At 35.6% G+C, this 21287-nt stretch overlaps 3 protein-coding genes across 8 annotated transcripts; 2 read left to right on the forward strand and 1 right to left on the reverse strand.

Moving 5' to 3' along the window:
- Positions 1-118: 118 nt before the first annotated feature.
- On the forward strand, positions 119-3804 carry LOC100268144 (uncharacterized protein At2g34160). Its single transcript, XM_002285079.4, has 5 exons — positions 119-379; positions 812-860; positions 2922-2984; positions 3072-3136; positions 3416-3804. Exons 1-5 carry the CDS (start codon positions 263-265, stop codon positions 3512-3514), a joined length of 393 nt encoding a protein of 130 aa, XP_002285115.1. The 5' UTR covers positions 119-262; the 3' UTR covers positions 3515-3804.
- Positions 3805-4410: 606 nt separating this feature from the next.
- LOC100266320 (protein brittle-1, chloroplastic/amyloplastic-like) lies at positions 4411-8876 on the reverse strand. Its single transcript, XM_002281905.5, has 3 exons — positions 8077-8876; positions 5342-5503; positions 4411-5240 (listed from the first exon to the last, which is right to left on the reverse strand). The coding sequence occupies exons 1-3, from the start codon at positions 8644-8646 to the stop codon at positions 4770-4772; spliced, it is 1203 nt and encodes a 400-aa protein (XP_002281941.1). The 5' UTR covers positions 8647-8876; the 3' UTR covers positions 4411-4769.
- An 8920-nt stretch (positions 8877-17796) lies between these two features.
- Positions 17797-21237, forward strand: LOC100262992 (chaperone protein dnaJ 49). 6 transcript variants are annotated; one of them, XM_059740885.1, is made up of 4 exons: positions 17911-18079; positions 18231-19033; positions 19127-19409; positions 20858-21237. In XM_059740885.1, exons 2-3 carry the CDS (start codon positions 18322-18324, stop codon positions 19393-19395), a joined length of 981 nt encoding a protein of 326 aa, XP_059596868.1. In that variant the 5' UTR covers positions 17911-18079; positions 18231-18321; the 3' UTR covers positions 19396-19409; positions 20858-21237. The 6 variants fall into 6 exon arrangements, with proteins under 6 accessions (XP_010656417.1, XP_002285124.1, XP_059596868.1 ...); XM_059740886.1 differs by having other exon boundaries at positions 20625-20914; XM_010658115.3 differs by having other exon boundaries at positions 17797-18079; positions 18231-19409.
- Positions 21238-21287: the final 50 nt, after the last annotated feature.

Consider the following 21287-nt stretch of genomic DNA (forward strand, 5'->3'; position numbering starts at 1 on the left):
AATAAAAATAATTATTTCTATTAAATTATAGTGTAAATATTTGAAATAATTAAGGAGATTTATGTAAGTTGAAAAAAAAAATTTCTTAAAATGAAATTTTTTAACACAAATAAAAAGCGTAGGCTGGTGTAAATAAGAAAACAGAGGCTTAACATACCCTCTTGCGAGCAGGTGTCCGTTTCTCTGTGCCTCTTCTTTCACTCTCATCATTATCTCATCTTCGACGAGGGTTAGGGTTAGGGTTTGTGGGTTTGTTTAAGCTATGGAAGAAATCACAGAGGGAGTGAACAGCATGAACATTGCAGATTCTCACAAGAAGAATCGGATTCAGGTCTCTAACACCAAGAAGCCCTTGTTTTTCTATGTTAATCTCGCCAAGGTATGTATTCATTTACTTTTTCAATTTCGTTTGCTTATCTATGTTTTGTCATATGCTCTGTTTGGTTGCTGAGATACTGGTAGGGAAAAAGAAAATGAATTGAAAGTTTAAATCTTGGATTGCTTTGGACTCCGATGATAGAAATTAAAATTACCCCACTAGGTTGTGCCAGGGCTGAACCTTTTTTAAAAGCACGAGGCTCCAGATCTTGCTTTTCTTTATTTCCTCTGCTTTTTATCAGTTTTCGTGGAAACCAAACATAGGGTTAAAGATTCGTGTTCGTATCTCTGGGTTGGACGTTTTGGGATCTGGGGTTCAGGTGTTCTGTATGGGTCTCGAATATGCCTTAATTACCTGAGTTTTTTGTTCTGTTTATATTATTAGGTAGCCCGAGTTTTTCATCTGTTATATTATTGTAATGTTGGTTTGCAGAGGTACATGCAGCAGCACAACGAGGTGGAGCTCTCTGCCCTGGGAATGGGTATTCTTTAACTTCTCTACATATTCATAATTTTCTGCACGATGTTAATTTCATAAATTCCTTTGCCTTTTCATGCCTCTCCATATTTGTGGCCTTGAATGTCAAATGATTTATAATTCTTCATTTCATTAGCAATCAAATGTATGGTATGACTTTTGGGTTGTGATGTTCATAGTATTGAGGTGCCTTGCACTATTTTGGAAAGCAACGCCATCATGTCTGTGTTCCTTTAAGCTAAATTAGGGCAAAACAATTTCTTGGCCCTTCGGTTTCTTGGCTTCCCAGCATCCAAACAGTAAAAGATAGAGACTTATCTTTGCCACTTTTATTCTTCAAAATTTTGACTGAACATTTAAACTTTCTCATTGCATCATTTTTTGTTGGAAGCTTTCATAAAATGCTTGGAGTCTTGATTGCTTTGTTACCCTAGATGTGACCCTAGAGATAACTGATTGTGTTGGGTACCATCTGCAATTTGTTGTGCTACTGCTATATTTGTACTTTTGTATCACATGGTGCTTGTGGATGTTTTATGATTCCATGTGGAGCATATGATTGTATTTTGATGTGAACTTTTAGTGGGTTGTTATCTCTTGGTTGCCCACGTTCTACGTACTTAACAGTCTAGTTCTATTTCCATTTGTTGCTATCCCCAAAATGCAAATTTATGTGTATTGTAAATTATTTTCTTTATAATTGGTAACATTTATGTCCTTCTGGACTTCTTCTTTTACATGGTTATGAAAATGGAAGTGTTTCTCTGTATGGATGATTGGGTGGATTGATTTTGAAACTTGTTTCATTGGGCCAAGCTCAATCTTCCAAGTTCATTTGCCTGCCGCTTTTGTTTATTTATTTGTTTTAGTGGCGGTGGGGGGTTTGATTTGTGAGGGGTATAGCATTACTTAGATTCTTAAGGATAGGTGGTTGTCTATTGAATAAATGGAATGACATAAATTCTTAATGATGGATTTTCCTTCTTCTTCATATAATTCAGGTAGAAATTTATGACTAGCTGGTATATTTAGTATTGAGGTTGGTTTTACTCCTTTATGTCATAGTTCTTCCCCTGGTCTCTGACATTTAGGTGTCCTTTCTTACCTTGATTTCTTTTCTTTTACTAGTAAAGCAGTTCTTTGTGTTATTGTGAATGGGTTTGTTCCTCTTATGTCTTATGCTAATTCACTTGAATATCTTTGTCTTACCACCTAGCATGCATGCTCAGGCTTTTCATTTAGCGGTTCTGTGTTATTTTTTTATTTTTTTATTTTTGATAGGTAATCTAGCGGTTCTGTGTTATTGTGAATGGATTTGTCCTTCTTCAGTCTTATGGTAATCCACTTGAATATCTTTGTCTTACCACCTAGCATGCATGTTTAGGCTTTTCATCTGGGTCATTTGGATACAATCTTCAATAGGTCTTATGTGGTTATCATGTAGATGAGCTATTTATCTTTTATGTATGATCTTAATTTTTATGTTAACATAGCTTTATTTGTGTGCATTTTAGTCACTTTCTTTTTCAATTTCTCAATGTAATTGTGAGATCTGTTTTTGTACTTTGCATGTACTATATGTTGAATTTCTATGTTATGGGATGTCTACTGTTAGCCTGCATTCCATACTAGAGTATTCCATAGTGTTTGCAAATTGTGTTGTGGATTTAGTGTTGTATATTATAAATAATTTTCTCTTAATTTTTGGTCCAATCTTGGACTAGGTTGATGCACATCTGATATTGCTCCTAGATACACAAAATATCTTCTTCTTCTTCTTCTTTCTTTTTATTATTATTATAATCCCTAATTGAATAGTTGGAATTTCCTTCCATGTGGAATATTTGTATGCAACTGTTGTACACTGGCATGTATCACAGATTTTGTGGGAATGGGGGTATAATTGGTATTCCATTGCCTCAGACAAACTTCATGCCATGTATTATATTATTTTATTTCTTTTCAAAAGAAAAAATATTGTACTCTTTATGTGGATCTGATCAATGATCTTAGCAGTTTCTTGTGGCAGTCCTAGTGACTGATGTGTAATCTCTCATATCTGCAGCTATTGCTACTGTTGTTACCATTGCTGAAATTCTGAAAAACAATGGATTGGCTGTCGAGAAAAGTAAGTTCTGTTCTGCTTTTTTCTTTCATATTTTAAGCTAACTGTTTAATCTTTGATTTTGTGAAATTTAATGGTTACACCATGCAGAGATCATGACATCTACTGTTGATATGAAGGATGAATCAAGAGGTCGACCCATCCAAAAAGCCAAGGTGAGTTTGGAATGTAACATATGTTTGTGCTTCCTGTATGACATTATTTAGAAACATCTGCAATGGGGTCCATTGGCTTGAGGCCTCTCTTCATTTTATTTGATTTTTTTTAATAATTATGTCTCTATGGCAGGTGCTTTTTTTTTTCTGTTCTTTTTTTTTTCTTTTACAGAATGTTTTATTTATACAAATTTGCATTTTTTAGTCATTGTGAGGATGAAATGTACTTTCAATCTCTGTGAGTGTTTGATAACCTTGGTTTGGTATATTGTTTCTCAGATCGAGATATTGCTGGGGAAGACTGAAAACTTTGACGAACTGATGGCAGCTGCAGCAGAAGAGAGGGAGGCTGGGGATGTTGAAGAGCAGCAGAGTTGAGAGGATGTTGTTTCCTTAGCATCTAGTTTGTGGTTCTTAAGTGTGCTGGTACTGGTAAAGCAGGGTACTCAGTCAATTTCAATGTTTGTAGACAGATTAAGGTATTCAGTCTGGGATTAGCTTGCTAGCTGTGAAATATTCTGTTAGGAGAGTAGATCTGCAGTTTTCCATTCAAAATTCAATTTTGTTTGATTTTTTATTTTATTTTTTTTTTATTTTTAACTTGATGTTTTTATTTGAACACTTGGATGTGATGTTTTGGAATATGTATGAATCGATGCTTACTGATCCTTGTTTTTTTTTTTAAATATTAATTTTATTTTAGTCTTTTATTGGATTAAGAAAAGCTGTTATATACTTGTAACCCTTCTGCTTTAAGAACCTTGTAGTATAGCATAAGGGTGATTCCTTCATTCTAAACTTTACTATCCCAATTTTGATAAATAAATAAATGAATATCTATTTCTGGGATTAAACCTTTGATCTTTTGGCGCATGTTTTTGGAAGTCTAGGTTGGCCACATTGTAGTTTTGCAGGAGCTTATTTGTCCTGGGTGTGTTGGTTTGGTTTTGAACCTTGAGATAAGCAGAATACATTTCCACCTTCAAGCTTATAAATACTACTTAAAAACAGTATCCTTGCATGTAAAATTGATAGGAAGGATTAATGTATGATTGAAAATTTTGTTAATAGTAGTCAAGCTGTCCTTAAATTAGATCCCAGTCTTTCTTATTCTGCATTCAGAATATCATGAGCTAATCCCAAACTATAGAACCTGCAGAATGGAACAAAATTCTTATGCCAAGGTGCCTCTTTTGACCCTTGGATGATTGAATTAAGCCTAGTAAATAAAAGCTAATATTGGTTAACTACTTACGTGGTTTCACGCTAGTAACGGCACTCCAGAATTGCATTTTCGTTGCCAGCCGCCCACCAATCAGTCGATGAGCATGACAGTCTACAAATCATCTTACAAACTTATCCTCTCTAAAATAATAAAAAATAAAAAAATAAAATGCATCGAACTAATGGCACTTGAATGCCCAAATCCCACTTCATGTCTCATCCCATAAACAAGGATGTTTAGGCCAAAGCCTAAATTAAAATGAAAAACATAAGGATGCAATGGATTGAACAAATGCCCCCATCAGCGTGTCTTGGTTTTGCCCTTTTCTGACCAAAGGGGCTGAGTATGTACGCAAAACCATTTATTCCATTGAATATAAATTTCAATTTTTTACTCCTCGAAAATGCACTATCGATCATCTTCTTTCTCGATCAGGATTCTCTTGCATGCCTCGTAGCACATAAAAGAAATCCCAGCAGCAGGTACCAGTTTCATGCAGCTTGGGCCCAACCCTCTATACAGACCAGGGAGCCCTTCCGTTTCAAGTATGCTTGCAAGAGCATGTAGTACGTTCTGGTACTGTCTCCCATTGAGAGCTCCAGCCTGCATGTGCTTTCGAGCAACCTCAAGTGGGAAAGTTGCACTGCTTGAAATAGCACCAGCTGCTGATCCAATTAAGAGGGTCATCATGTTTCCAATTTCCTCCTGATTAAAAGCTTTCTTGTAAGATCTCCGCAATGTATCATAGGCAAAGTAATTGGTCGCAGCATATGGGATTACTCCAATTAGACTGGGGGTCAGGCCTCTGTAAAGTTCTGCCGGTCCCTCATCTCTCATGATCGTAAGGAATGCATCTAAAAGATTTTTGTATACACCTCTCTGCAATCAGACAAATCAGCAAGTAATGAGACAAATGAGCTTTGAAGAAGATGCTTTGGTGCTTAACATTCCCTAGACCATTTATGAGATTTGAGTTTCACCTGCACGGTTAGTCTGGTTTTGAGTAACTCAAGTGGGTACATACATAAAGTAGAGCTAACTCCAGCAATGGCACCTGCAATAGGTGATGCAGGAAAAGGAAGTTTAGGCTGTTCCCCAGGGTTAGGCGTCAAGTGCTTCTTCACTGTATCATAAGCAAATAACTGTAGGAAGGTTCTATTAGTAAATATAAGAGTGCAACAATGCATTGAAGCCAATGTAGATTATATCAGATCCCACAACAAAGGAAATGTGATTCTGTTGAATGTGAAGGTAGGTTTGGTTGGAAGTTTAATTGTATAAAATGTAAAAGCCTACGAATAGCAAATGTTCAAATCACATAATGCATGAAAAATGGTTATGAGTAACAAATGTATTGTGCCATACATATATTGCTAACAGAAAACATTCTACTGAGAAATCAGTCATTGCAACCATCATATCTTCTCTGTTTAGAACATCTTCCAAGGACTTTAGTAGCTGTGTTTGAAAAGATTATTGATGAAAACTCTACTAGGATACTAGGATCTAAGAACTTTGTTTGGTAATCTTTTCCAAAGTGTATTATTGAAGTACACATAATTGGAGCCCCACCCAGTATGAACCAAAAAGGCTCCTACCTATCCATGTATCTAAACAAACAAAACTCACACACAGATCTATAACTAGGCTACCTAACTCTTTGAAAACAGGGAACCACTATCATTAATGATCACACATTTTTCACGTCTATAACTAGGCTACCAATCTCTATGAAAATAAAGACCATTTCATTCCTCCCACACATTTGAGGATCTGAATCATTCAATGAAGTGGTAGATGATTGTCAACCAGTTAATTTGCCTCTCTGCAGAACAAAATTGAACCAAAATATAATGAAACCAAACAGCAGCAAAGAGAAGAAGATGAAGATGAATGAGAAGGCATCAGGTAAGTGGGGGTTTATAAAGAGTTCTCTTGAATGAACAAATAAAATTTGAAAATATTATTTGTTTCCTGATAAAAAATAAGGATAAATGAGTTGAGGAGACAGATGAAGACACATAAAGTTTATGAAGCATGATATCCTTCTAGGTAACAACTGTAAATGACAAAACCATATGAATTATAAATTACATGGAAAAACCTCAATATGTCAGGTATGAAGAGAACAATAAAGCAAAACTTGCAGGTACTAGCTTATTCCATGAGAAGTCTATTGAGGCATACGAGGGTGATCTAGATCAAAAAGATTTCGGATCACGTGTCAGTGGTAGAGTCGGATGACGAAACCTTTTGCATACCATATTATACTGGTAGCTTTTAGAGAAGTGTTCCAAATTTCCAATTGTGAATTATTTGTCAGTTAAACCATATTTCCTGTTGAAATTTCAAAACTCCAACCCCCAGTCTTAAATATTCCATTGTCAATGCATTAATAACCGGTAATGATATCTTCGTGTTAAAAAGTATAATATAAAAGAATGAAATAAATATGAAAATCACTTAGATAAATTTCATATTGGGAAAAGCACGTAAATATAACCACTTGATTTATGGTCACATTAGTCATCCTATTCTTTTCACTAGATTATTAGTTAAAATAATTGATTTTGAAAACCCAGATATTAGATAAACGAGAAGTGGTGAAGATGCCTAGAACAGGAACGGATACAGTTTAGCTTTCTAGCAACTATGGATATTTATGTTCATTGTTTCATTTGTCTTCAATTATACTGTGCAGTTATTGAAACTTTGAGCCATCTATCAATGTCATTTTGGTGGTCATAGTAACCGGTACTTTTAGCAGAACCTGTCTTACTATTCAAATTGAAACCAAGAGATACTTTTCCAAATTGGAACTTACCGTAGAACTTTCAGACTGAAATTTCCATTCTTATTGTAAAATGCGATAACTTATGAGGGGAAAAAGCAGGGATTCCCTGAGTAAAGGTTCTGTGCCACAGGATTAAGTGATCATCAGCAGACAATCTCAGAGCAATAATATACCAATGAACATCAATTACTAGTTTGGTTCTATGCTCAACCGCATTGGACACACTCACACACATGCTAAAAACCAGTAAATTGGGGCATCAAATAGTCAGTTTCAAAAATAAAAAAGGGTCCACTTTCTTGGGAAGAATCACAGTTTAGCTAATCTAGCAGGCATATCTTAACAAACACTTGGTTTTGGTGGACCATAAATCACCATGGTTTATGATATAAATGACAAAGAATTAAGTACAAAGCCAAACATATTAACAGCCACAACTCAAATGAAATTCATCAACTGGAAAGCAGTTCCTGATATAAATGACAAAGAAAAAAACACATTATTACAAAGTGAAACTATAAACTCAAATGATAAAGAGGGTCATTTCCTAAATCAATAGTTTCGAGAACCAATTTTCCTATGGAAGCACACAAACAAGAACATAGACAACCAACATACACAAACAAGAAGGATATCAATAAACCAATATACAAAATTCTAACAGAAAGAACATAGATGTATTGTCACAGCAATCACAAACCAATAACCAAAACCATATCTATCTGCATTGTCAGAACAATTAGAAACCAATAACAAAAATCATTTCTATCTGTCATTGCTCAATCGAATAACCAGGAAGCTAATATCCAAACCAAGCAATCAACCCACAAACACTAAAATCAACGACAATAGGAAACAATTTAGAACTTTTACAAAAAATAAAATTCCAAGTAGAAAACATGGAACAAGTAAAATGCACACCTCAATGGCCTTGCTGGGCGCAACACGGATAACATTAACGAAATTACCCCTGAACAGGCCCTTCCATCCATCATTCTTCATGATATTCTGAAACACTTCACCTGTTGAGTTTCCACAACTCCCTACCATTAAATGAGTCCTTATAGTCTCTAATGGAGCAACGGCCGTCCTCGACACCCCACCCGCAATTGCCCCACTGATCAACCTCCTTAGAGACGGATTCCCAATCTTAATCTTCAATTTCACAGCACCCCTCTTCTTCTTCTTCTTCTTCTTCACTATCTCCTCCTCTGCAATCTCACCCACTCCCAACTCTGGAACCTCAACAATCTTATACCCAGATTCCTGCACCAAGGCATACTTGGTGTACATGTTAGCAAATGGAGGCTTTGAGCCATTGTCATGAGAATTGGGAGAAATCCCAAACCCCATTCCCGCCTGACCCACACTTGCGAATAAGCCACCAGGGTGAAAACAATTCTCCTGGGGACTCCACTGGAACCCAAGTCCAGAAGTGGAGAATAACACATCCCCATTGCGTTCAACTCCCTGCAATCCTCTCCCACCCATGGATACAGAACTTCCCCAGGAAACAAACAGAGCAAGAGAGAGTTGCAGAGAGTAAAACCCAGAAGCGGAGGCCTCTGGTTTTCACTGTCGCAAAGAGCAGGGAGGGATGGTGGGGTGGTCCTTGTCCAAAATTTATGAACGCCTTTTTGCTTTGCTTTGCCCTCCAAAACTGTCCCTTTGTGGGCAAGAGAGCTGGGCCTTGCTTGAGAGGGTGAATATTTTATTGAGTGCAAATTACACCAACTTTATGAGTGCGAATTCACCAATAATTTTCCTTGTTACCAAACACTACTTTCTAGACTGTGGGAGCCCGTCTTCTCTCTCTCATTATTTTAACAAAAACACCATAACCAAACATTCAAACTACATTAAAAATAAAAAAAACAAGATTTTTTTCTTGTTATGCTCTAAGACATACGGATTATCATATGATCTTTTCATATATACAAATATCTTGTATCTTGAAACATGGGCGTACAACATGTGAATTGATTCTGGAGTAATTAAGGAAGCAATCCAATGAGAATTTAAGATCATGTTTTCGCTTTTTGTTGTTACTACACTTTCCATGATATTAAAAATGGGGGAGGTGAATGATGTTAACCATTGAAAAAATGGTTGTACTTACGCAAAAAGGGCAAGTACTTGTGTAGGGAAGGCAGCAGGCAGTGAGTGCCACAGGATATAGATAGAATGTGATATTTGGGTTTGTGATGGGGAACCTTACAAAATATGTACGCGTATTTTAATTCAACAATAAATATAATGCAGATGCAGATTTTGTGCCACCGACACTCTATGAGATTGGACCATTTTCTCGTCACATCACCATGTGAGTGCCTCTCCCTCCTCTCCCCACCATTTTGTTCATTTCTCTTCTTTTTGCTTACCCATTTTTCATTTTTGTTTTTTTTCTTGTTTGGAGCTCTTTTTACTAATTATTATGATTTTTTTTCTATCTGTTTCTGTTGCGGGGGTAATATGTAGTATGTACTACAAGCCTTTCCTAGTTGGAAAATGGGAAAAAGGTTACATTTCCAGGAGAAAAAAATTGGATTCTTTGGAATGTTGGCATGTTTGGGAAAAAGTGGGCCATACTTGAGAATATAGGTAAAATTTACTTTTAAGTTTATACTCTATATTTGAATTCAATAAAATACTTTTAGAACCTAATTTCAAATAAATCAAAATCTTATTTTTTTAATTTTAGTTATAAATTAATAACTTTTAACGAGTTACTTTAGAAAAAAGTTTACCCAAAAAAATTATTAAAGATAAAAAAAAAAAAGAAAAAAACATTTCGAGTGCGCCAACATGAAAATTTGTTACTTTTTAACTTAAAATTTAATACTTTAAAAAAAGGGTTTGTTTTTTATATTTAATGAAATTTCCACGGAGCTACGATAACACACAAGGTACATAGAAAAAATTCTTATTCCATTGTACCATGTTATTCACGCTTTAAAAAAAAAATAGAATTTTAAAATTGGAAATTGTAAAATGTTATGATCATATATATTTTATAAAGAAAAAAAAAGGTTTTTTGTGGATTAGAATTAAGATTCCGGATTTGAAAATAAATGTTTAGCTTATATTTCAAATATCATATTATTATCCTTTAATTCACATTTCAAATTCTAGAATTAAGTATTAACCCCTTTATTTCATAAGTAAACCATAGTTTTAAAATTTAGGATATGGTACAATCCAGCGATTCGTGAGTTGTAACACAAACAACTTCATTAACTCATACAAATAAAAGGTAACTAGGATATACATTGGTTGAAAAGCCTTCGCTAAGTGTAGCAACTCACAAAAAGGATATGAAGAAGAAAATCCAACAAGATGATTAAAGTAAGATGTGTGATAATTGTTAGAATGATTTATTTATTCAAAACCAGAAATAGAGAGAATAATAATTAGACATTTGGGAGGTAAAGATGAGGTGCATGTGGGAGGAGATATCGCATGAGGTGCATCAGTGGTTTGAGACTTTGAGGAGACCATGCAGAGCTGGAAGCATTGTTGTTCAAGTGGTTGACGTCTGTAGAACAACTCCATGCCCAGCCACCTTAATTCTTTCAAACAAAGCTTTCAATGCCATCTCCAGATTCCCTACTGCCAACATCAGTACTGTAGAATTTGCACAGTTGGTCTCCCTCCCTCCCTCATTATTTTTTGTTTGATTATTTTCCGAAAATGCCCTCATCTGACACTTACAGATAGTGATGTTTTGCAGGATTCAACGGTGGAGGCAGCATGAAGCATGCCGCTATTGTTAATATTTTCGTTTCCGTTCTTCAATTTTCTCATTGTCCAAACAGATGACGAGGGATGCTTAAGGTCAACTTCGGCCAACCTGTAGATCGTATATTTTGCAATATTCACGGAATCGTGACATCACAATATATAATTTATGTATTATATAAAATTATTAATTATAGAAAATTAATAATATAAGATAATTCAAACTTTGAAAAATATTTTATCTCTTATATTTGATATCATCAAATTAAATAATGATAAGTTTAAATATAAATATATTAATTTTTTAAATAAAATATATATAATATATAATTTTGTTTACATATAAAAAATTATAAATGTTATTATTTTATAATTTTTAAAATTATTATATTATTTAATTTTATTATTTTAATACTTATCATTATAAAAATAAATATTCACTTAAATATTTATATTTACTTAAAAGAGTTTAAATTAATGAAACTTAAAAATAAATAAATAAATAAATCTATTTTTTGTAAAGATTTGCGCAAAGTTTAGGCATAGCCCAATGGTAGCTATTTTCTTAGTCAAGTGCTGCAATCCAGCATTCCCCTCTATGGTGTTGCCCAATGTAACCAATCCCACATCAGAACTTGACAGAAAAATTCCTTGGGAAAAATGCTCATACACCCCTTAAACTTTTAACTACCGATCAAAAGACCCCCTTAACTTTTTTATTGGCCAATTTACTCCTTAAACTATTCATAACTGCCAAATTAATACTTCAGTTAGTCACACGTTAACACACTAACGGAATAAACACATGCCACTCACGTGGCTTTTAAATACAAACTGAAAAACACCCAAACATCCAAAACCCAACGGAAGAGAAGAGAACCAGTCCAGGTCCGGCAGAGAGAGAGAGAGAGAGAGACTGCACGCCGTTCATAGCCACTGCCAAGCTTCTCTCCGCCGTCTCGCCGCCCTTGTCCCGGCGGCTCCTTGGTGGTTCCGCCTCACTGTTCAATCTGGGTATGTCTTTTTTTTTTTTTTTTTTTTTCTTCTTACGTCTTGCTATTTAAATTTTCTAAGAACTTTTTTTTTTTTTTTTTTAATCTCCATGTGCGAATTTTTATTGTAGAAATTCTTGTTTTGGTTTAATTTCTGGGTTGGGTCTCTATGAAATTCTTGGTTTTTTACTTTCTCCATGTGCCTTTCACCAACTGTTGCATTTGAGTATGCCATAGAGCTGTTTGATTAAATGCTTGAGAGAGATATGGCTACTGCTAAGGGGGTTTGGTTGCTTGGTTATCCAATTTTCCAAATATGCTGGCCTTCCAAGTTTCCCTTGCAACCCATTTGCAACAAAAACATATCAAACACGAATTATTATTTCTTCCCATTTGCACTTCAATTATTATTTCTTAATTTTCTCCTTCTTCATGTAGAAATCAACCCTAAATATTTCCCTTATTTGTTTCAGCAAATCAGATAATGTAATTTACAAGCTCAGAGAGATGGGAAAGATTAGGGAGAAAAATATATTGCTGATCTGCGATTACTTCAGTAAGCTTGATCGCAACAACTTTGGGAAGATAACACTACCAGATCTTTAGGAACCTTGTGACTGCAAGAATTATGAAATCTGTTTCTATTCTTTAGATGGAAGAAATGTACAGTTACATTTTTTTTCTTCTTCCATTGATACTTGTAAAGGTTTCAAGTCATATAGGAGCAATGAAAAATAGAAGCCAATGGGATATGTCCCCCTTCTGTTATAGGTTCTCTTACAGTCATTAAATTGAGAGGCTGCTATGGAGGGTTTGAGTTGTGTGATGTAGATTTGACACTGTAATAATTCAAGTAGTCAACAAGGAAAGTAAACAATCTTGGGATGATCTTACTTCTTCTCTTTATTTTGATTCAAGTTGTATGAGTGATTTGGTTGATGCGTACTTCTTCTCTTTATGCAATAACCACCAAAAATGAATCTGTCCCAATCTGCCATGAATTGAACTTTATGCAATAACTCTAAGAAAATAAATCAATAATTACATTTTTCCAGCAATATTGAAAAACAAAAGTATACTGGCTCCATCAGTATTCTTAAAAGGATCTCAATATGCCATGAATTGAAATATCAAATAAGTGTTCACAAATGGTATATTGTTTGCCAAAAAAATAACACTCAATGAATCAATAATTACACTTTCCAAGCAATATTGAAAAACAAAAGTATACTGGCTCCATCAATATTTTTAGAAGGCTGTGTATCACTAAACAAATTATTGAACTAAAAAATTATTTATCTTCTTACTGCCACTAAACCTTAGCCTTTCCCTTATCCTTCTTGCTTCCACTAGTGTTGTCCTTTGTACGACTTTGACTTGACTGTTGAGTACCTATATTTGATTGCTGAGTACCCTATAAAAAGCCAAAAAAGTTGAAAAAGTTTAACAAAGTAGTACTTGAAATTTGGATGAAAAGTTCAACAAAGTAGTACTTGAAATTTACCAATAATTTTTTACTCCCTTTAGCTCCAGATGTAGATGATTGTTCTAATTGCCCTTTCTTTTTCTTTTTATAAGCCTTCTTGTTGGGGTTATCAGGAGCTTTACAAGTTCTTTGATTATGGCCCCACTGGAAACAATTCCCACATTTCATGGCAGTTCCTTTCTTGCTCACCCTAAATGAATTAATAGGTTATCCTGCCTCCCTCTTTCTTACCTTCTTATGCTTGCCTACTTTCTTTGTAAATTTTGGGGGCTTGATTAGGTCATAGGGTGTTTTTGGCCATTGTTCATGGCTTGGAAGTGGGCTTATCATCCATTGGTAACAATTTAGTAATGTCTCCTTAGTGTAAGCAATGTCTACATAAGTCTCAAGTTGCTCTCCATGCTCAATTATTGCAGCAGCAGCATGAAAACATGGGATTCCACTCAATCCCCATCTCCCACAACCACAAGTCCTCTCATTCAAGTCCACCACATATCTTCCACCATAAATATACTCCACCTCATATTTGTACTCTCCATTCCAACGAGAAATGCAATGTCCAACCTCGTTTTTTATCCTCTCAAGCTTCTTATAGATTCTTGGACAAACCCTCCCTTCATACCTTCTCATATGATCTCTTTTGGTTTGCAACCTTTGCATCAACATCACTCTTATGATCTCCATCATTGTCAACACTGGTTTATCCCTAGCCTCCAAAATCCAAGCATTAAAAGACTCTGTTATATTGTTTACTAGAGTGTCACTCTTGCTTCTTGGATTAAAAGCATGTCTGCTCCATGTTCTCACATCTAACTTCACAAGCCACTCATATGCCTTCACATCTAGCTTCTTCAACTCATCCATGTGGAAGTCAAAAGAATTCTTTGTTGTTGCCCTAGCAGCACTCCACATTGCATCTTTGAGTACTTTCCCAGGAAAATCCTTCTTGAAATTTGCATGTAAATGTCTAACACAAAATCTGTGCTCTGCATTAGGCATCAAATCTTTAAAGGTCTCTACTAATCCCTGCCATAAAAAATATGCAAATATACATTAGTTATTCATATTCAGGTTATAGATCATGATATTTTAAAAAAATAAATAAATAATTCACATGCACATTAATTGTTTCTTGCCTTCTGTCAGTCTGAGATAAAGACCCATCCATTCTCATCCACATGTCCAATGTCATCCAACAAGCATTGTAGAAACCAGGTCCAAGAGCTTTTATTCTCAATTTCAACGATAGCAAAAGCGATTGGGAAGATATTATCATTCCCATCCTTTCCAACATCAACCAGCAACTGTCCACCTGTTGTCCCCTTCAAATGACAGCCATCTATCCCAATAAGTGGCCTACAACCTGCTAAAAATCCCCTTTTGCAAGCATCAAGACAAATATACATTCTCTCAAACACATCATTCGTAGTTTGTATCTTCACTGTGCTACCCACATTCCACTTCCTAATAGCAGCTGCATAGTCCCAAAGTCTCTCATACTGCTTCTCCTCAGCACCATGTATCATCTTGAATGCCATTCTCTTAGCCTTATAACATTGGTCCAAAGTCACATCAACTTCATGGTCCCTAAACACTGCACCTTTCAATGCATTTGCTGTCCAAGTATGATCATCTCTAAAGAATGGCAAATATTTATTGGCTAGCCACCTTGAAGAAATCTTACTATTCTTATGATCCTTGCCACACGTATGAATGTTTTTAAAACTTTTGATTTGAAAGGCATCTCCCATTTGTGTTTGGGATGCATGTATCTTCCAACCATATTTTTTTTTACATACAGCTGTCACTCTCCACTTATCATTGTGCTTATACTCAAAATCATGTTTTTCTTTAATACACCACTCCTTTAGTGCCTCCTTGAAGATGACATGTGATGCAAATTTTTTATCCTTCACTAGTTGTACATTCTCCATGCCAATGCGCTGGTTAAACTCAGGGAACCTAGGCCTTGAATTCCCTTCATCATCAGATGACCCTTCTGCACTCCTTAACTCATCACTATCCCCATGATCTGAATCTCCTTCACCATTCCAAACTCCTTCAAGCTGCTTGCCTCTAATTGCTCTATTGATTCCATCATCCTCCATACCAAAATCTTCAATTATATCATCAGATTAAAAAAAATCACTCAAATTGTAATCTTCGTTATCCTCGTCATCCTCCACATCAATTGGAACATTAACAATTTCAGATTGGCCATCAGCCTCAATAAAATCATATTGGGATTGAGGGGCTTGTACATTTGGCATAGAAGGTGAATTTCCAGGGAGTGACAGTGGACTTTCATCCATGACTACAATACAAAATTAACAAGAACATTAATAGAAGAGCTGGAGAAAACATAATTAAAAAAAAAAAAAAACAATATAGAGAATAGTGAGAAAAAAAATATAACAATTTGCTCATGCACATGTGCATGATTGCTGCTAGTTCAATTCACATAATTCAAAATATTACAACATGCTAGCTTAGTCAGTAGACCATATGGTTGGAATTATTACACCGAGACCCAGTATCTTTAACACTAACCAAAAGCCATATCTTTAACAGTAAACTATATATTACATATTAATATTACTTAGCTGCACCCAGCATCTTTAGGGGAAAAAAAAAAAAAAAAAAAGATGCACCTAGCAATAGTAGAAAAATGTAAAAATTAATAATATTCTTTTGAATGGATCCATATTCCAAAGTATTTAGAAACCTTAAATCAGTTGAGTTACAAAGACATTCGGCGATCAAATTCCCTCTATCCCAACTAATGAATTATCATAAAAAATAAACTTATTTGGATCAAACTAGGTAAAATCTTTAGTGACTTAATGCAAATTTTGAAACTATGTTTATGATTTTTCAGTATCAACTGCTTCGTCATTGCAAATGTTGCATAAGATGGTTGTTAAAACATTAAGACCGTAAGGCTTACTTACAAAGTGACCTTGCCTGAACATATGGAAAAACTACATTATCTTCTCATAATAAAAAAGAAAAGTGCTACACTAATTCTATAGTGTAATTAGACATAGCAAGTTTGGACCAAACTGGAACACACTAAAAATACCAAGGGATTCATAAACAGGATTTTGGATGTTCATGATCAATCCTTATGTAGCTCTGCATTATTTCTTGGATGGATACAAGGCATATTTGCAAGTGACAAAATTAATGAAATTTCTCTAATTGAAGATTTAGTTATTGGCTTCTGGATCATTACAGAACCAATTATTGTGTTTGATATTTTTTTGTAGCAAATGGGTTGCAAGGGAAACTTGGAAGGCCAGCATATTTGGAAAATTGGATAACCAAGCAACCAAACCCCCTTAGCAGTAGCTATATCTCTCTCAGGCATTTAATCAAACAACTCTATGGCATCCTCAAATGCAACAGTTGGTGAAAGGCACATGGAGAAAGTAAAAAATCAAGAATTTCATAGAGACCCAACCCAGAAATTAAACCAAAACAAGAATATCTACAATAAAAATTCGCACATGGAGATTAAAAAAAAATAAAAGTTCTTAGAAGATTTAAATAGCAAGACGTAAGAAGAAGAAAAAAAAGAAAAGACATACCCAGATTGAACAGTGCGGCGGAACCACCAAGGCGCCGCCGGGACAAGGGCGGCGAGACGGCGGAAAGAAGCTTGGCAGTGGCTATGAACGGCGTGCAATCTCTCTCTCTCTCTGCCGGACCTGGACTGGTTCTCTTCTCTTCCGTTGGGTTTTGGATGTTTGGGTTTTTTTTAGTTTGTATTTAAAAGCCACGTGAGTGGCATGTGTTTATTCCGTTAGTATTTTAACGTGTGACTAACTGAAGTATTAATTTGGCAGTTGTGAATGGTTTAAGGAGTAAATTGGTCAATAAAAAAGTTAAGGGGGTCTTTTGACCAGTAGTTAAAAGTTTAAGGGGTGTATGGACATTTTTCCCAAATTCCTCTGATAAAAAGTGGGCTAAAGCATGGACGAAATTCACAAAGCATTTGGCCCGTCCACAGTGGGCTAAGGTGCTTTGGGCCTGTGCAAAGTATGGCCCATTTTGGCCAAAAATGGGATCAGCCTCTGGCCCGTTGGACCGACCTCCTATGGGAAAGGTAGCTAAATAAATTTGGGAGTGTGTCAGTAGAAAGACCATTTTGACCTGGTATGATTTACTTTTTATTTTTCTAACACATTTGGAATATAAATGGACAATTTTGTTAATACGCCTTTGGAGGAAATGTGGCTATTTTTGTTCTCATTTGACCGCAAAATATAATTGATTGCCATTTTAGTTTTTTTTTTTTAAAATATTTTTATTAAATTTTTCTAAATTCAAATAAAGCTTTGATCAAATTTGTAAAGAAGTTTCTGATCGGGTAAAATTAGAATGAAATAGTAATTAGAATTTATTCCATAGCTAATCCAGAGGGGAAATTCCTAAACCGGTGCAGGAAAAACGCTCTGTCCACGTTTTGGGAATATCGTTTTGCTGGAAGCCAAACAGCCGGCTTCAAATGACCCAATCTATAAAACAAGGACGCAATTTCTTGGACACTTCTCTAGCCTGCTGTCGATTTGGCTCTGCACCTAAAACGTCGCCGTTTTTGTCTGCCCAAATTCCTCCGTTATGTAGAGACTCTGAGACCCTAGTCGATCGAAATTAAAGTGAGAAATCAAATCTGCGACGCATCATCTTTGTGATCCATTTGAAGGTTAAATTCCAATTCCTGAAATTCTTGCCTTTTTTGTCATCAATTGAATCGAAAATTTCTATTTCTGTTTTGACCCTCAGTTTCTCGTCAAACCCAACAAAAAATAAAAATTAAATTCAGTGATACAAGTATATATATTTTTTGAATGCAGATTTCATAGATAATTTCCAAATTTTCTCTCGTTTCCCCTAGTTTTCTAGGGCTTTTGTCGAGGTTTCCTTCATATTTTCTGTGATTTCGATATGGACGGGAACAAAGATGAGGCCTTGAAATGCCTGAAAATTGGGAAAGATGCGTTGGAGGCAGGGGATCGAGCCCGTGCCTTGAAATTCGTTACGAAAGCGCGTCGTCTTGATCCGAACCTTCCTGTTGACGATCTCTTATCGGCGATTGAACGAGAAACGGGTCAATCGGAGACGCCGGCCGGTGGGGCTAATGATGAGGCTTCGAAGGCCTCCGATCATCCTTCGGTTCGACATAGGGTTCCATCGAGTGGGTCTTCAGCGTCTTCGTCTTCATCATCGGTGGCGTACACGGAGGAACAGATCTCAATTGTGAGGCAGGTTAAGAAGAAGAAAGATTACTATGAGGTTCTAGGGTTGGAGAAGAGTTGTACTGTTGAGGATATTCGCAAGGCTTATCGGAAACTGTCTTTGAAGGTTCATCCTGATAAGAACAAGGCTCCGGGTGCAGAGGAGGCTTTTAAGGCAGTGTCTAAAGCGTTTCAGTGTTTGAGCAACGAAGAGAGCCGGAAAAAGTACGATCTTGTTGGGTCGGATGAACCAGTTTACGAGCGGCATCCAGCGACTCGCAGGGCAAACGGTTTCAATGGGTTCTATGATGGCGATGTTGATGCAGAAGAGATCTTTAGGAACTTCTTCTTCGGTGGAATGCCTCAAGCAACCACCCAGTTTCGGGGGTTCGCATTCGGGCCTGGAATGGGAACGAGAACGGGTAATAATGACTCTGGTGGATTTAACATCAGGGCACTTATTCAATTACTTCCAGTGCTTATTATTCTGCTTTTGAACTTTTTGCCATCATCAGAGCCAATGTATGCATTCGCTAGATCTTACCCATATGAATACCGGTTTGTCACACAAAAGGGAGTGAATTATTATGTGAAGTCAACCAAATTTGAGCAAGATTACCCTTCAAATAGCCATGAACGAGTGGCTTTTGAGGCACGGGTTGAGAGAGAATACTTTGCACTTCTGTCACAGAATTGTCGGCATGAGTTGCAGCGTCTCCAGTGGGGTTTTATACGGGAAACACCACATTGTGACATGTTAAAACAGTTTGAGGCTGTGGCATAATGACCTCAATCAAGGTATATTTTTTGTCCTAAAGCTTTGCAAATTTTACTATATTTTCTTAGGGGGTTTGGATGAGGATGTTATGTTATGCTGTGCCTAACTGTGATATATTCATTTTTCTCACTTGCACAAGTCTTAAATCTCCAAATGTAGGTTATATCTTTACTTTGAACAAAGTTGGAGCATTTGGTTTTACACAGATGTACATTTGTGTGTTAGAATCTCCAAGAGCAATGACAGTCTGATCCTGTGCTTGAATTTCTCTAGCCTGACTTTTTTGTTTTTTGTTTTTTTTTTAAATATGCCATCCCTTTGGAGCATACCATGTTGCAACAAGACAATGATCACCACCCATATCCTGGTCTTGGCCCCGTGTGCAACTTGGGAGAAGCATAAAAAGATTATAAACAATCATATATAAGGGAAACTTTGTGTATAGTGTTTTGATATGAAGCAAAATCTACTATCAAAATGTAGGAACATGCTTTGAAAAATGAGATGCCCTTTGCATGTGCAGGAGCCCTAATTACACCCTTGTGGAAGGAAAAAAATGTGGCTCAGAGTGAGAAAACCTTGTGAACAGTTTTGCTTGAATTTTTTATGATGGAAAAATGTTTGTAAAATAATTATTTTTTAAAATCAAGTTTATATGATTATTGTATAACTGACCCTTGATGTCTATTAACAGTTTAATGTTGTAAACTTTGTATGATACAGAGAGATAGGGAGATGGTAAATTCTAAAATAAGTCGATAATGATGTTCATATTTGTGATTCTTTAGGCTTGTCAGCTGAAAGCCTGTAAACCAATTTCAAGGAGGGAAGGAGGGGCATTCACTTCCATACCCCTATAAATATAGGAGAAAGTAATTTGGTTTTATTTATCAATAAATAAATAAATAAATATAGGAGAAAAGAATTAAAAAAAATGATGCACAAGGTCGATGATGCTATTCACGTATCTTCTGCCTTTTTTACAGTAGTCCTTCAATGTCAAAACATTGTTGAATTCCAAAATTTATTGCCTTTTGGCTTGCTTTATTATATTATTGGTATTTTGATTGACCTATCCCATTGCTTAGTTGCTAGGGATATTTTTGGTGATTTCTTGCTACAAGATTGAACTGAATTTTGTGTCCGAGTTCATGAAATTCATGTTCTGTTGAAGGGGATATCGATCTGTTTTTCTTAGTTTTTTTTTTGTAAATGATTTTTTCTTTTTTGTATAGGTAAAGGCTGGTACTGTTCTATGCATATTTTAGCATAGGTAAATTAAATTATTCTTAGTCATGGAATTCTGCATATATAATTTGGATGTATACCAGATTGTCTCAAATCTATTTAATTTTGAACAATCTGATTATCAACTGTAATTTGATTTTTCTGTTTTCTTTGAATATAAAATGAGCACATATATGGGAATGTCTATTGAGTGTCTATTGTTTCTTTCCTTGTTTTGCAGGTTTGTGCTCAGTGCCACTATTTCAAAATTTCTATTTTGAAGAAAATGCATCTGAAATTTGGAATTTTGCATTGAAGATATGAATGATGAGTGTAGGATGCCATCTTGGGGTTATTGCTATTGAATTTGGATCTCTTCATTATCTTGAACACCTTTAGCCCATTTTGGTGCTACAAACTTCTGGTGCCTTGTATATGCGCCGTAATTTTTTAGAAGCATTTATGACTAGCTTTGGTTGTAGTTTTGCACCGCAATTTGCATAACCATTAATCTCCACTATAGTGAATCTCAAAACTATTCCCCATACACAAAGTTACATATTAAGTTCTATGTAATATTGTCTAAGATCCTCAATAATCACTATATATTTGTATTGATCATGCTTTCAGGTGCATTTTTGTGTTGGTGGTAGTCCATTACCTAGTTGTTA

Source organism: Vitis vinifera, chromosome 11, assembly GCF_030704535.1.
Source record: "Vitis vinifera cultivar Pinot Noir 40024 chromosome 11, ASM3070453v1".
In the NCBI taxonomy this organism is placed as follows: Eukaryota; Viridiplantae; Streptophyta; class Magnoliopsida; order Vitales; family Vitaceae; genus Vitis; species Vitis vinifera.

What these genes read in the sequence shown, in the direction of transcription:
- LOC100262992 (XM_010658115.3), top strand. Translation starts at nt 18,322, where the DNA reads ATGGACGGGAACAAAGATGAGGCCTTGAAATGCCTGAAAATTGGGAAA.
- LOC100268144 (XM_002285079.4), top strand. Translation starts at nt 263, where the DNA reads ATGGAAGAAATCACAGAGGGAGTGAACAGCATGAACATTGCAGATTCT. An exon ending in GCTCTCTGCCCTGGGAATGG is followed by an intron (nt 861 to 2,921) that starts GTATTCTTTAAC and finishes TCATATCTGCAG; the next exon opens with CTATTGCTACTGTTGTTACC. An exon ending in GACCCATCCAAAAAGCCAAG is followed by an intron (nt 3,137 to 3,415) that starts GTGAGTTTGGAA and finishes ATTGTTTCTCAG; the next exon opens with ATCGAGATATTGCTGGGGAA.
- LOC100266320 (XM_002281905.5), bottom strand. Translation starts at nt 8,646, where the DNA reads ATGGGTGGGAGAGGATTGCAGGGAGTTGAACGCAATGGGGATGTGTTA. An exon ending in CGCCCAGCAAGGCCATTGAG is followed by an intron (nt 5,504 to 8,076) that starts GTGTGCATTTTA and finishes ACCTTCCTACAG; the next exon opens with TTATTTGCTTATGATACAGT. An exon ending in AAACCAGACTAACCGTGCAG is followed by an intron (nt 5,241 to 5,341) that starts GTGAAACTCAAA and finishes GTCTGATTGCAG; the next exon opens with AGAGGTGTATACAAAAATCT.